This window comes from Acanthaster planci, linkage group LG02, assembly GCF_054643075.1.
Source record: "Acanthaster planci isolate LZ-2023a linkage group LG02, COTS_SCS, whole genome shotgun sequence".
Lineage (NCBI taxonomy): Eukaryota > Metazoa > Echinodermata > Asteroidea > Valvatida > Acanthasteridae > Acanthaster > Acanthaster planci.
The window spans coordinates 22,764,472-22,779,752 of NC_141778.1; the positions used below are offsets into that span (position 1 = coordinate 22,764,472).

Consider the following 15,281-nt stretch of genomic DNA (forward strand, 5'->3'; position numbering starts at 1 on the left):
ACTTGTCATGCTTGCACATATGATACTTTTGTTTTTTCATAATTATTTATTTTATTATAACTGCTGACATTCTATTGTGGGTGATGATTTCCTTCTCCCCCCCCCCCAAAAAAAATAGTGGGAAAAAATTGATCATTTTAAAATACAAAATTGAAAACAAAAGCAGTGGGAAAAGAAATGAAAACGAAAGGTGGAAATGGGATAACCCCCAGCATTGAGGGTTTGGTTGTTTGCTGTTGATGAATGCTTTTCTTCCCTTCTGGAAAGAGCTTTACCACTTTACCCCTTTCCCAGCCATGCCCATGCATTCCAGGGGCTATGTTCACGTCATAACCTCCTTTGTGCTTCATGCTTCAGTGCTTGTATTTTGGCCTGCTGAAACCAAGGACCCAGACTGAATTACATATGTTCAAGCCTTTGCTCCCTAAGTCCTCACGAGCCCAGCACAAGTCACTCGCAAACCAGCCAGTCTCAAGTCCCCAACGGTTCAAACAGATGTCCGAGAAGTCCCTTTGCTATTGTTCACCTGCTGTGTACGGGTCACCAGCCATGTGATCTTCCTCAACTTGATACCAAAAGCCCAAATTGTAAATCAAAATTCAGCAAATCGGCATTTATTTTTGTCGTCCTCTCAGGCCACATTGAGCATGTTCTACGATATGGGCTTTGTGTATCGGTACCGCATCAGGCATTCCACACTGGTCAACTTCTGCACGCTAGTCCGGCGAGGCTACCGGGACCCACCCTACCACAACTGGTACCATGCCTTCTCCGTGGGCCACTTCTGCTTTCTCCTATACAAGAATCTCAACCAGCTCGATATGCTCAAGTGGGTACCATCGAAACGGCCTGGTAGCCAATTTAGACATTTTGTTGCCAACAATTGTGTGCTTGCAGGTGGCAAAACTCAGATGAAGAAGTTTCGAATTTGACATTATGTTTTGGTTTCAAGTCTCCGGTTGCACTGGATCCTATGCACACATGTACACCAGTATAAATCCACAGCTCAAAACGAACAGGTGTGATTTGGTCAGAGAAAGGGAAGGACTAACATTTAGAAAGGAAATTCACCAGAAACTCTTGGACTCCGCATTAATTGCAATTTTAAGGATACAGCCCGTCAGTTTTTCTGTTACTGAACATGATGGTTTAAGTTTGGGCCAATTGTGAAATTCACTGGCAATGTCGCATAGGCCAGGCTAGTTCAGAAGATATACATCTCACTTAGATGAGACATTCTGCAGTCTAACAACAGCCAGTCATTTGACAGTGTTTCAACCACAAGTCTCTTTTTCTTATTTCTCTTATTGCTTTTTTTTTTCCCCCCAGGGATATTGAGGTCTTTGCACTTTTTGTGGCCTGCATCTGCCATGACCTGGACCACAGAGGAACCAATAACAGCTTCCAGGTCCACTCGGTAAAAACAAAAAAAAGCCCTCCCCCCACTGAGGTCCAGATGAGTTGAATATCTGTTCTCCGTGGCTGATCAAAATCAGTTGTTTTCATAGCTGTAGCAGCTATGACTTTAAAGCTTTAAAGGGAAAGTAGGTTCCACCCTGTTTAGATTACTTTCAAAGGGTTTGGGGAGCTTTGTATCCAGTTTGATTGGCTTACTGTGGTTATCTTGTTCTTGAATCACTTTCAGCAATCAGTCTTGGCAGCCCTGTATAGCTCAGAGGGATCAGTCATGGAGGTAAGCAAGGTAGTGTGTATCGCTTGAGAAAAAGGTTGGGTCATGCTTCATGTGCAGGCAAACAGGAATGCAGTTTTGTGACCTGAGATTAACATTCACATTTCATATCAGGCTAAGTTTGCCTCAAACAATTCTCAAACCTGAAAGTTGTTCGGCCTTTGCATTCGCCTAAACTATGAACCAGCCTAAAAGAGATGATGATTAAGAAATGTGGATTCTCATTGGGAGGAATTGACGGAGTTGCATTTGGAGGTTGTTTGGAATCATTGACAGTGGGAGAGATGAGGGTTTTGAAGGAGAGACAGATCTGTAACTTGTTAACAGGGTGAAGTAATTATCGTATTAAGACTCGTAATTTTAATGACAGGTTTGGCCTTGAAAATGACGCCACATGTTGATCCCTTTTTAGCTGCTGTACAAGTCAAACATCTCAACCTGCCACAGCATCATTTTGTTGGTTATCATGGCATCTTTGGTTTTTTTTCCTTCACTGTGTCATTTCAGAGACACCACTTTGCTCAGGCTATGTGCATTCTGAACACTGAAGGCTGTAACATTTTTGAGAACCTATCCACAGAGGTGGGTGACGTTTACTACTTTTAAAAAGTGTTAAAGTATCCGATGTCAAAAGCAAGAGATGATTCAAGTCTAAGCTTCTTGCCATCATTTCTGAAATAAAAAGGTTCTAATGTTTTGCACTAACAGACCAGTATATCCTCATCGTCACATCAGTGTTGTAGTCGAGACCACTTAAGACCTTCACAAGACCAACACAAGACCTCCAGTCTGAATTCAAGCCACAGGCTATTCAAATGAACTGCGACAAAAGCATTCCTTTGTCATTGATCACCCTGTTACTTGTGACTGGTCTTGTGCATGGTCTTGACTACAACACTGCTTCACATGGATACTGAAACTTAATAAAACTTTCACCATCTACATGCAAACATCTTCAAGATTCTCCCACTGCGTCTGTGGTGCCTGTGGTGCCTATGAGTTGAATCTAGAAAATGATATTCCATCTGGGTACAGTATTTAAATACTTTGTAATAATTACTCTGTGAAATACATTGCTTACAATAAGCACTGATCTTGATTGAGGTCTCCTCGTGCCCTCTGTTGAATAGGATTACCAAACAGTCCTGGACCTGATGCAAGACATCATCCTAGCCACCGATCTGGCTCACCATCTCCGCATCATCAAGGAACTCAAACAAATGGCAGAAGGTGTGTGGGCCGCTTTCAGTGCTGGATTTGAAAATTTATAAAAGAAGAAAATTATGTAGAATGTGAACAAATATTCACACTTTGTGCATAGTTTGTATTATGTACAGAAACAGTGGCGTAATTTGTCATTCTCCTGTATAAGAACAGAGGTTTACTTCTTAAAAACTCCTTTTCAACACACCTTCAAAATCCCAGAATGTGATCATTAAAATAAAGGTAAGGGGGCGTCTCACAAGTTGGAACGTCAAGAAACAAGTTCCCAAGAGGACTTACTTGTTCCTACAGGGGAGCACCTGCTGTCACTGCTTTGAACAGTGCATATTCCCAAATGGGAAGACCGGTCTATATGCATGCATGTTAGTTTAGGAATGGCGTGTTCCTGTAGTAACACAGTGAATACGGGCGATTCACAATCGTGCGCCTCCAAGAGTTTGCAACGTGTTAACCAATCACAAGGCGCGAAATCTGTTGACCATTTCTAAACGCACATTGGGTCGGCAGATTTCGCGCACTGTGATTGGTCAACACGCTGCAAATCTGGGAGGTGCACTATTGTGAAACGCCCACATTTCACATCGGGAAGCACAAGGTGTTCCACGGAGGAGCATTCCAGTGGGAACTGGAACATTCAGACTAATGAGACATTTCCTGAAAATAGATCTTTTGTTTGATTTGATATCAGATGGCTACAAGGTAGAGGACCCCCACTGCCACAAGTTACTGCTGTGTCTGCTCATGACCAGCTGTGACTTGTCAGATCAGACCAAGAACTGGCAAACCACAAAGAGAATAGCGGTAAGCTGAGCCCCTCCTGCCCTGCCCGCTGGTCCATATTATACTAGACTCCAAACCAGCAGTCAGTGTTCAATTCCAGGTGTTTATTTCTTAATTAATAAAAGCAGTCGTTTTGCATGAGATCATGGTTAAGACTACTTTTCGTGTTATTCCATTGCCTATTCTGGTTTCCTAGGTGTCAGTATTTTTAATAACAATATTCCTCACACTCTTAGTTTTACCAGAAGAAATGTTTAATTTCACCAGTCTATATTTTGATGCAATTTTTCTGTCAAGGGATCTTGGGGAAAAAAGATATAGTCTCTATTGGTTAGCATTCCCCATTTAAATCACCAGTTAATATTGTGTACTAATCGGTCCATATTTCAACACTATTGCCCTCACCCTCTTGAATCAGGAGCTCATCTACAAAGAGTTCTTCACCCAAGGAGACTTGGAGAAGGCCATGGGTATGGAGACGCCTGAGATGTATGACCGAGAGAAAGCCTGCATCCCTGAGCTGCAGATCAATTTCCTCAATCACATCGCTTTGCCAGTCTACCAGTGAGTACCAGATTTTTAGTTTCTTCCACACCGGCACTGGCATACTGTCGATTTGGTGCAAGGAGGGACCACTGAAAATTACCATGTGAAGAAATTTTCCTGTGATGTTTGGACACAGGGCTTGATAGTTGGATCGACATCTTGGATCTTTTTTTTGTTTTTTACTTCTACATTTTTTTTGGTGATCATTTTAAAGTCAATATGTTTTGTTTCAAATATGCTCACAGACAGAAGTAAACAGACAAAAAAATGAACATTCTTCAGGAGACTTTTGATGTTTGGTTGGAATTTCTACTTTTGTAATTGTCAGATGCTTGACCAAGAATTTCCAAGATCGTTTTTTTTTTTGTTAAAGTTGATTATCGCCTGAATCAACTCCAACATTTTCCATTCCCATAGCCTGTTCCCTTCATCCTTGAAATTCAACTCTTAAAAAATCATCTTTCAAAGTAATCAAGGAACCCAACAGTGCTGGTATATGGGTCATCAAACATGAAATTCCAATTAATCTCGTCGGCAAATCCCTTGTCTTGCAATCAGTGTTGAATTACCCTTTTTAAGACAGTGAAAGTGCTCCCCTCCTTGCACCTCATTAGGGTATGTCACTGGTCCAGTTTGCAGCTGCTGCCCCATCAGGGAAAACCATTAAAGGGTAGGGATTCCACCGCTCCATAATGTGTGCTGACACGTGGCACAGATGCCACAAACCTTAAACTTTCTTGTCGCAAGAGGTTCACTTTCTCAAAGGTGTGGGTCGGGAAGTTGTGCAGGGAATTTTAACCCTAACGGTCCTCCATCCTGTAATTTTAATATGATTTTTACACACACCCCAGGGAGTTAGGGGTATTAAATACAGTCTTCAGCTGCCGAATTCCTCACACAAACAATCTGCTGCGTGAGAGTAGTGGAGATGCTGAGATCAAAAGCCATAAATGGCGCCCAGTAGTTTGTCATACCGTTATTCTTCAGTGAACGTTCATGTAGACCTGTGTGATCGTTTTCATTGTGTAACTAATCATTGAAAGTGATGTTATTTGTTTATTCCTTATATGGCCTCACTGCTAATGTTGTGTCTTATCAGGTACAACCAAGAATCCCATGTTATATTGTACCCACAACGCAAAACTGAGTCTGTTGTAGCTTAAGAAGCATTTTGAGTTGATTTCATGAACGAAGGACACCAAAAAAAAAAAAGATCAAGTGGAATATGTCTGCATTCTTCGGGGATATTATGTCGCACAGTTGTGCTTGCATCATTAGTGCCAAATTTTCACAAAGCTAGAAAAGCCTTAGGGAGAGCAAGCAGGCTCCGATGAATAGCTGACATGTTGCAATGAAAAAGAACCCAAATAATGCCGTATCTCAGTTTGTTGTATTTTTTCAATTTCTTTGCATGGTTTTAACTGAAATCAAACAAAAGCATCCAAATTCTTTAAATCACCTGTCCTATTGTGCCTTGAAAATTCAACATTTTACAACTGGCGGTACACTTCGTTGGACCCATTTTTTGTAGGTAAAATGTTGCCATTAGGAATGTTAGGTTGTACTCCATTACCACTTTCCATTTGCGAGGGTTCAGGAAGCGTAGCCTGTTCCAAATCTGTTGATATAGTGCTGGCATGTGGCTGGTGTTTGCAACTTGAATAACCGACATGCATCACGGCGTCATGATTGGAGTCATGCTGTGTTGGATCCTATTAAACATTAACCCACTTCCATTGTCAGTTCATGTAAATCACAGGTTTATTTCATCAGGTGACATCGGTTCCGAACCCTCCCTTTAATAATCATCACCCAGATTTATTTTCAGCGTAGTGAACAGATTTTTTTTCCCTTCCTGTCTTTTTTTGGGGGGTTCTTTTATATGCAAATTGGCAAGTTGGAGCAATACATTTTCTCTGAATGTGTATATTTGACCCCCAAATCAGGTTGACTCCGTTGAGAATGAAGTACATTATAATGAACAAGTTGTCATATTATTTTCCGTGACCTGGCATACCGTCAACCACTGATCTGCAGATACTGTGCCTATTCTGCCGCACGGTGGGCTCACCATTGTGACCTCAGTGTGTTCTGTCTTTCAACCTAAGTGCCCGGTCTTTGTAGAGTTTAAACATTCCTGCAGCAGGATAAATTTAATGACTCCGCTATTGTGTCCCAGCAAATCTTCCCTGTTTTTCCAGTCACATGTTGGCCACATAGCCCCCTTTTTTCCCCAGGGATGGTTCTTAAGAAAAAACCACAGGCTTTTGATTCACTATTTGTTCATGTTTCACGATGTGTTCACTTTGAACAAGTTATTGCTCGGGTGTGCTTACCAGCTGTGAACAAAGGACAACAAAAATTGAAAGAAAATTTGAAACTGATGCTGAAATCATATGCAGAGCCAGCAAATTTCCCATACAAAACTAGCAGTTTCATTGCAGTTCAAATGCAAATTATAAGTCATGCTGGGTGTACATTTCTCTGCATTTACCTGCTGAGGGCTTAGAGTTGATTATCATTTGCTTATTAATACTGCAGAACTGGACTTTGAATGGGATACGATTTAGCCGAGTGCAGTTTAGCCGAGCTGTACATAATATCATATGGCAACAGCAGGGTTAAAGGATCCAGGAAATGAATTTTTTAAGTATCACTTTCTGTGTATCTCTGTACTCTTCTTCCATATACGAAGATTGTTCGACTTTTTTTTTTTGAGTTACGTGAAGTGAATGGTGCACTTTTTTCAAATATTAAAAATTGACCAAGCACTTCTGGAAAAGTGAGGGCACTTCACCTTTGATGTAAATCCAGGAAGACATGGTTCAGGCTGCATGTTTTTATATTCAAATTGTGAACCCCAAATTTACTATCTGGAAACATTTCTGTGAAAAGGATTTTTGCTGGATTATTGCCATATGCTCACACAGCAATAATTTGCCAAAGAAAATGGAATCTGCCATAGCAGTGGTTAAAAAAATCTAGAAATTTTCTTTGCACAAATCAGTGTAACATTGAGATTCAGTGCCTTAGATGACATGATAGTTCTGCTCATGAATATGCAGATATGCAATAGCATACAAACCAAAAAAAGCATCAAAATATGGGTTAAAATTGCAAAACAACTATTTAAAAATAAGGTTAATTGAAACCCAAACATGCAATTTCAAGGGTTTTTAGTAAAATGTATAAAAATATTTCTATTTTCTGGTTTCTTTAAGTGCTGTAGCTACATATATATGTATGTTTACAATCTGTGAGGAATGTTCTCTGACTTGGGCAGAACATCCTTCACTGTCCCACCTCACAGGTCATCGAGGAAATGTTGTTTTCACATGTGTGCATTTCACGAAAGAGTTCTGAGCTCGACTATTAATGGTGGTGTGAAGCACAGAACCATGAGGTTGTCAGTGGACTTGGAATAACTGTGGATGCAATCACGGGAGGAAGTAGTCACAGATAACATGCCTACAGTGTCCCAGCAGCACAGCTGGTCAAACAGTCCCAAAATATTGCGTCTTTATTTCCAAAGCCCATTAGCTCCAGTGCATAGAAGCTGTATAGATGCATTACTTATAAAGATAATGGTGTGAGGGGTATGTCATTGGAACATAAAGCACAAGTCATATCAACTAAACCCGTTGTAGGCTCAATCTCAGCAATCGGAGCCATACTCTAAGGCATTATCAGCATTCATGTTAGTGACTGGCTTGTCCCTTCATTGCTCCACGTTCCCCCCCCTTCCTCTTACATTGCGTGTACTAAAATCCCTTTTTCGTTCCAAGAGTTATATCATCTCTCAAGGTTTCCGTTGTGTTGTGTGACATCCCTCCACCACATGTGTTCCATCCATCGTCTGCCATCCCATCAACCCAGCTTAAAGAAAAAGAGCAAAAGGAACCCCCCCCCAAAAAAGAAAAAAAAAATCCAAGAAAAAAGATGGAGAGGGAGTGTTCCGGCCGGGAGCGAAGCCATACAGACCGAGTCTTTTTCTTTCTCCCTCTACCCTTTGTCCCTCCGTTGCGCAGGATTCTGGCCAAGATGTTCTCACCCCTCCAGCAGCTGGTGGACACCATGGATGCCAACAAGCTGAACTGGGCCAAACTTGCCGCCGAGGAGGCCAAGAAAAAGAAGACCAACAACCATACATGATCTCCACGCGCTGTTTAGATCTTAACTCTGTCACCGTTGTCACCATCCGCAAATCCGTCACAAGAAGGAAACGCATGCATATGAGACCAAACACAGTCCAAAGCTTTCTAACCACAGGCGTAGCATCAGCCATGTTCATTTTGTATTCACAAGTCACACATACCCATAACTTGACTTATCTAGTCAGGTGCCTTTGATGCTGCGAATCTTTCTTTTGTGACTCTACTGCATCCCTCACAAACTAAGCAGCAATGGCTGTAAAGCTGGCCAACATGAAGGCTTATTGAAATGAACTCTTTAAGTGTTCATTCTTAACTCTTTAATTGCCTGGTTTCCTTCCGCCGTGATGGATTTGCTCTGCTGTAGAAACCAGTAATTCCCTGTTGTTTTTGAATGACTGACACCAGTTGCATTGGTTACTTGTAGGGAGTGCCCATAAGTCAATTGCAATGCTCAGAGCCAGCGTCTGTCCTGCACATGGTAATACATTGATACTCCAGAGAACTGTTGTAGCCACATTGGTGAACTCCTCAGTGATAATTGCATAACTTACCTGCAGACATCAGTGAAAGAATGACCACGAATTGTACTTTTACACTCCCTACAGGTACAGCCCCAGTACATAACCCTGATCAGTGGTACTCACAAGGCCTTCAAATCAAATTTTTGCAATCACATTTTATAATGCAATCACAGTCTTCCCTTTTTTTTGGTATCATCGTGACCGATACAAATGGAAGTTTGTCTGAGCCTCCCCCCCCAAAAAAAAAGTAAGGAGCTGTTGTCCAGACATAACTTGAAACTAAGAGAAATTTCCTTGGAGGCCGAGTGAATACCACATTGCATGCTGGGTTCTTGAGGCTGATTCTTGACTTTCTCTGTACTAATATTTCTGATTTACCCCAGTTTCCAGATGTGTTCCTTCCCTTGTTACAGTGTTTTTTTATGATTTGTCAGTGGTTGATTCGTTCTGCAAACCACATTCTGATTGATTGTTTTTGTTGGTTTTTTTTCAAGAGAATACCTTCGGTACCACAAGGATTATGTTAATCCAAAGAGAAAAATCAAACCGGTATAGTTGTGTTTACTTGTTGTATTTGAACCAAAGAAGTGGCAGCTTCTAACTGACTAACTTCCTCACTTTTTTTTTTTTTGGTTTTCGTTCTTGTTCCGTTGCTGCCATTTCGCCGTCCACCGTGTTTCGTCAACCAACAATTGTGTGATCGTCTCATGCACCCTTACCTGCACGTTCACATACTCAAACACACTACCTCCTGGTCAACTTGTCTGCCCCTGTGCAATATCCCACCACTGCCACCACATTGTGCAATCCTACATTGTGTGTGTGAATCGGTGGCCGGTCGTCGCCTTCCCTGTCTCCTCCCGGCCCAAACAATGATGGCTGCCTCACCACTGTCCAGGATCCTGTCCAAGGTCATTCCACAGTCCGGGCTACTGGTGAAGGCAGTGGATGCCAATAAGACCATGTGGCTGCGGCTGAAGCGGGAGAGTAGCCTGCGCAAGCTCAGCAGCGCCAACTCCATCGACTTCTTTCAGATCCCCTTCCGCAGCGAGAACGGGGCCGCGGAGTTTGGCAAGGGCCTCTCGGAGGAGACGGAAGAGGAGCTTGCCGAGGGAGAGGCGGAGCCAGGGAGGGGGTCAAAGGCAGGGGCTGTGGAGGACATCAGCGAAAGGAATAACAACAACAATCCGGGGCGGGACACCACTACCAAGTCCTCGTGACAGCGTAGAAGCACAGACTCATTGGAACGGAACTCAGTGGAGTGGAACCCATCTTGATATTTGCTTATTTCAGTCAAGACACAACAGTGATCCAGCCATGACTTGCAATCAAACAAGTTGGCCTTCAGCGAGACTCACAGCCCCAATCTAGAGCAACTGCATGCGGCCCGGGAGGTTCCAATGTCTTAATCTCAGGGTACACACTGCACAGTGGGTATAGATATTGCACTTGTAGGTACATATACGTATAGCACCTTGGAATGTACATTACTGGTGATCGGGACAGCATGATGTTTCAGTTGATATGATTTGTTTTAATCTAGCATGTTGGCACTGCACAACATAGCATGTTGTCATGACTTTGACCTTCAGAAGTTGTGCTTAGCCATGAATAGACTCTCAAAAATAATTGGCATTGTACATGTTTAAGAGATGGGGACCTTCAAATGACTCATCAGAAAACGTTTAATTAAAAAGGAATCAACAGAAACGCACAGAATAATAGCAAATTGAATGGATCTCAGACATGTTTCAGAGAGGTCGTGTGTTTTGTGAGTAAAGGCGTTTCACTTCACTATGACAATGTGTGCTTGTCCTCTTATGACCTTTCAGGTTTAACGGTTTATGCATTATATTTGTGAAATGTGTTATAACTTTGGATTTACATGATTGGTGTGAACAGGGCAGTATTCATTTTATTTAGTGGTATTTCACCTGTTGTTATCACTTTATTTGTGAGTAATTATAGGGCTTTTCAAAGTAATCGTTGAGAGTAACTTTTTTCCAATATTTTTCTGTCAGAAACAGCATGATTTGGAAATCTTTATGCTATCCTTATGCCCGAGAGACATTGCTAAATGCGCTGTTTTATTCCATTTAGGATTTTTTAGAACATGGTAGCTATGATAACCTTTTTTCTCCTGCTTCAAGCAAAATGAAATGAACAGCAAATAAAACAGAGTCATTTGGTATTGATGTTTTAAACTGCTGAGGCAGATTAAAAGTGACCGACAGAGATGAGTCGACCACACGCCAAGAAACTGTTTTCGCTTACTGAAACATTTGGAATGATGAAACAATCCCCTTCATGCAGCAATAATGATATACCTGAAGTTTAAGTTCCTGTGCATATTTATACATGCACCTTTAACTAGCCAGGTTTGCCCAGTTTGAATGTCTAAATTTTCGCCTGTTTCAGCGATCCAGCAGTTTTCCATTGTAGTTACATTTGCCGTTGATGTATGATGTGTTTTACCGAAACGATTTCCAAGTGAAAATCTGTCACCTGTGCCCTTTTGAGAGAAACCTTACAATGATACTACCGAAATGAAGGCATTGTGTATTATAATGTAAATACCTGTAAAATCTTGTGTCAGAATATACAGTTATGGGGAAAAAAATATATCGTACTGTTGCCATAAAATGGTACTATTTCCTTGTTTCACCGTCTTTTATATTAGAAGCTAGAACTTCTCATTCTTTTGTAAATGTGTGTGTTTATTGTACAAGGCTAACTAGTTGACGTACATGTATCACCGGAAATCTAGGAGATAAAGGGACAAGTGGGTTGTGCGTGGTAGACCGACTTGAATTAGAACCCGAAGTCCAAAATGTTCTGGAAGAATTGTTTTTCTCACAGCAGGCATAATCGACAGTTACCTCCGTGCACTTGCAACATTTTCGAAACATTTTAAAAGTAGCTTTGGGAAAGAAGGCACTGCGTGACTTGACAGAATATTCAATGTTTAAATTTGCAACAGAAACCTACTTGTAGAGCACAACATTCTTCACTAATTATTTGTGAATTAAAACAAACAAAACAAAGTGAGATCTGTTAGTAACTTCCTATGCAAGCAATGGGATGTGTGTAATTTAAAAATTCCGACGGAATCCGGAAGGAATTGTATAGAGTATATACAGCATTTCTATTGAGATATGTTTGCATTGCTTGTCTGTAGATGGCTAGTGAAAGTTTATTCGAGTATACATACCATCTAATTTGTACTGTCAGGTTCTGTATGCTTCGTACATTACCTCCGTGACAATAACAAAAGGTCATGTTTCCTAAAGGTTTCGAGTAATTAACCGTAGCTTCGTCATTTTCACAGAAAAAGTGGAAAGTTTGTAGTAATCAATTCATTTCAAAATGGAGGGGAAATTGAAGTCATATAAACAAACAAACAAACAAACAAACTAACTAACAAAAACTAAGCCTGACAGCAGGGGGAAGGTTGATAAACATCCTAGCCAGTGTTATACCTTGATGGAAAGAAGAACAGATTTGATAGACTGCCTTTGTGTTCATAAAAAATGACAAAAACAAGTTAGTGACTTAATTGTAAATAGTTTAAAAGTCTGCTTTATGAACTGAGAAGATTCTATTATGACTTTTGGCGTTGAAGCAACTGAGCACATTTTTGGGAGTTTGATGATTCAATTTTACTGATCAGTTGAATGTTGAGAAGAGTTTACATCGAGCATGCCATGTTCTGGTGACATGTTTTATAAAAAAACATTGAGGTTCCTCTCTGAAATAGAATAAATGTTCTCACACCTTAAATTGATATCGCAGTGGTATCAGACACTTAGTTTTTAAATTTGATGTGTTGAGATTCGAGATTGCAATTTTGTTTCACAAGGAGTACTTCGCGAAGAGAGCTAGAAAATTGTAGTGATTACTGGGGAAAAAAAGATGTCTGTGTGAAAGTATGAAACATGGCATTAGCACAGAATTAACCAAGTATTTTGTTCTCTTAAAGTACAATTGGAAACTAATGTTCACCAGTTGCATACTTTATTAGAAATACATTGAAACATTCAAAGGATATCTGAAGAAATGTTTTTCGTTGTAATAATTGGTGTTAGTTGAAACACTACAATTATAAAGAGATGTTAGGTCTGTAATAAATTCCTGCAATACCGAACTGCTCATTGAGGAAAACTTACAAAAGTACATGTTTTAGGCATAGTCATATGAAAATTGTTTTAACAGGATACTTGTGTGAATTACATAAAATTTAACAAAGATGAAATGATTCTGTCGATGATTATGTACTATTAAAAGATGTTCTCTTTTAAGGCAATAACATAATTTTTTAGTATTAAAGATACGTTTGGAATTGTTGGTCACAGTGTTATATTGACCGCCCGTTTTGGAATCTTGACTTTTCACTCTTTGTGAGAGAAAGCTGTTGACTTACTTCAACTCGGATTGCAGGACAGTGCATTAATAGTAGGTACCTACCCTGCTTCTGCCTTCAACTTTGACCTTTTTTATGGAAGTTGATGAGAACTTGTTGCTTGGGTTTACTTTGATGTATTTGTGATTCAAATTATCTGACCTGTCTTGTCGCTCATCGTTTCATGGAACAGGCTTCTTTCGCTGAAATCGTTCAAGGGGGAACTTTTTTGCTGTAGATTTCAACTTAGCTGTGACCGTTGCAAAAATATTTTATTTTCCTGGAATTCTTAATGTTCTATAAAGAGTCACCCTGCAGTCACTTTATATTTAAACGTTTTGTTACTTTCTACTTACCTTTGGCAGAATTTCTGTTCATTTTATTATGTTTGTAGATATTTTAGTGCAAAACCAGCTGCTTGAAATGATTTTTTTTAAAATCAAGACACAACATTTTCTGTACATAATGACCCTGTTTTGTTACGAAAAAATTTATGGTCGTGTAATCTGATTGATTTATTGATTTGGGGTCGTTATACAATAGTGTGTGTTTCCTAGCGGGTCAAATATTAAGAGATATATTGTTTTCTTATAAAAATCATTTATATTTATGGGTTGAAATAATATTTTATTTGCTTATAAATATGTTTCCTTTTTAAAGAAACTATTCTCGTGCATTTTTTTGAGTAAGAAAGAGGGACATATTCAAATATGGTCCACTGAAATTAAAATGAATAAATGTCTTGTAGCTGGCCAGACAAACAAGCATTATTACTCATTGTGGAGTTTCAAAGCTGCCGAGTAGTGCTTGACATTAAATGCCATGTGTACGGGGACATCAATTTGCCATTGTTAGGCTGTTCAATTCAGTAAGGTACGATGCAATTAAGTCCATCCTGTCTGCCATTTCTGAGGAATTCTTATGTAGGATATTCCAGTGTGCAAGAAAAACTTAAAAAGACTGCAAAAATGTAGCTTATACACATTGAAACCTGCCATAGAACCTGATCCAGTCCTTTTCCATTTATTCCACTTAGTAGACCTCTGTCATGGGGCAGCCATCTTGCTTTTCTACCATTTAAAGCAATGTAACCAAGCTGAGGCTGGATGGAAAAATAGTCTGTTCCCTTTATTCAATGTGTGACGTTGTATTAGTTTTGCCAATGCGTCTACAGGGAACAAGACAAACATGGCAGCATCATGACAAAAGTTTACATTGAGAAAAAGCCTCTAGTCATAAAGTTATTGAAGTTATTCACAGCTTACACACCTCATGTAGGATAATATCCTGTACATATTCTATTCCACTGATAGTACTATTTGTAAATGTTAGCTTTATTTCCACTTCCCTACTGTACAAATGAAACTGAGGCGTTGTTACTACGTGGTGTTTTATTATTGACTTGTTAATATTGAGATATATCCTTAGATGAAACATTGTTCAGATTTTTATTAGACTGATTGGCAGTTTGGGACGTTATTTATTCGAATGTTAAATACAAGCATTTGGTGAAGACAGAAAATGAACAGAGGATGAGAAATAGTGGTTATTTGTGTTCTTGCTGCTGTTGCTGTACTTAAATTATTCTAATGATAGATGCTCCACTCGGGATAAAGAAACTGTCTGGTGGGGATCCATCGGGAAAGTTTTATTGACGGAAGAAACCAAGTACCTTGAATGTGTGAAATTGCATTCCCCTATTGTAGGAGTGGTTGTGGCTAAAGGGTGGGTGGATGTGTCGAAGGAAACTTCAAGGGAGACCCCAACCCCGGAAAAACTGTAAAATAAGAGGAGGGGATAAGAGAAGGGGATGGAATCACTAATATTCATGAAAATTTCATTAATGCTCCCCCCCCCGAAAAAATTGCCTTGCGACTGCCATAGAAGAAGGGATAGAATGCATTGGTAGTATCTCCATCCAAACAGAGAGGGGTGATAAAAGAAACGAGGCTGCTATTACTTAAGAA

At 40.1% G+C, this 15,281-nt stretch overlaps 1 protein-coding gene across 17 annotated transcripts in view; it reads left to right on the forward strand.

The window, feature by feature from the left end:
* LOC110976225 (cGMP-dependent 3',5'-cyclic phosphodiesterase-like) overlaps window positions 1–14,840 on the forward strand; it is a 131,456-nt gene extending 116,616 nt beyond the window's left edge. For 16 of the 17 annotated variants that reach the window (XM_087133854.1, XM_087133850.1, XM_087133852.1 and 13 more), the window contains 8 exons: window positions 636–829; window positions 1,330–1,417; window positions 1,646–1,693; window positions 2,198–2,272; window positions 2,821–2,920; window positions 3,603–3,715; window positions 4,113–4,258; window positions 9,814–14,840. In XM_087133854.1, coding sequence (XP_086989980.1) covers window positions 636–829; window positions 1,330–1,417; window positions 1,646–1,693; window positions 2,198–2,272; window positions 2,821–2,920; window positions 3,603–3,715; window positions 4,113–4,258; window positions 9,814–10,135 — 1,086 coding nt within the window. In that variant the 3' untranslated portion in view covers window positions 10,136–14,840. Of the gene's footprint in view, window positions 1–635; window positions 830–1,329; window positions 1,418–1,645; window positions 1,694–2,197; window positions 2,273–2,820; window positions 2,921–3,602; window positions 3,716–4,112; window positions 4,259–8,268 lie in introns of all 17 variants that reach the window. The other variant, XM_087133853.1, reaches the window with a different exon arrangement.
* Window positions 14,841–15,281: the final 441 nt, after the last annotated feature.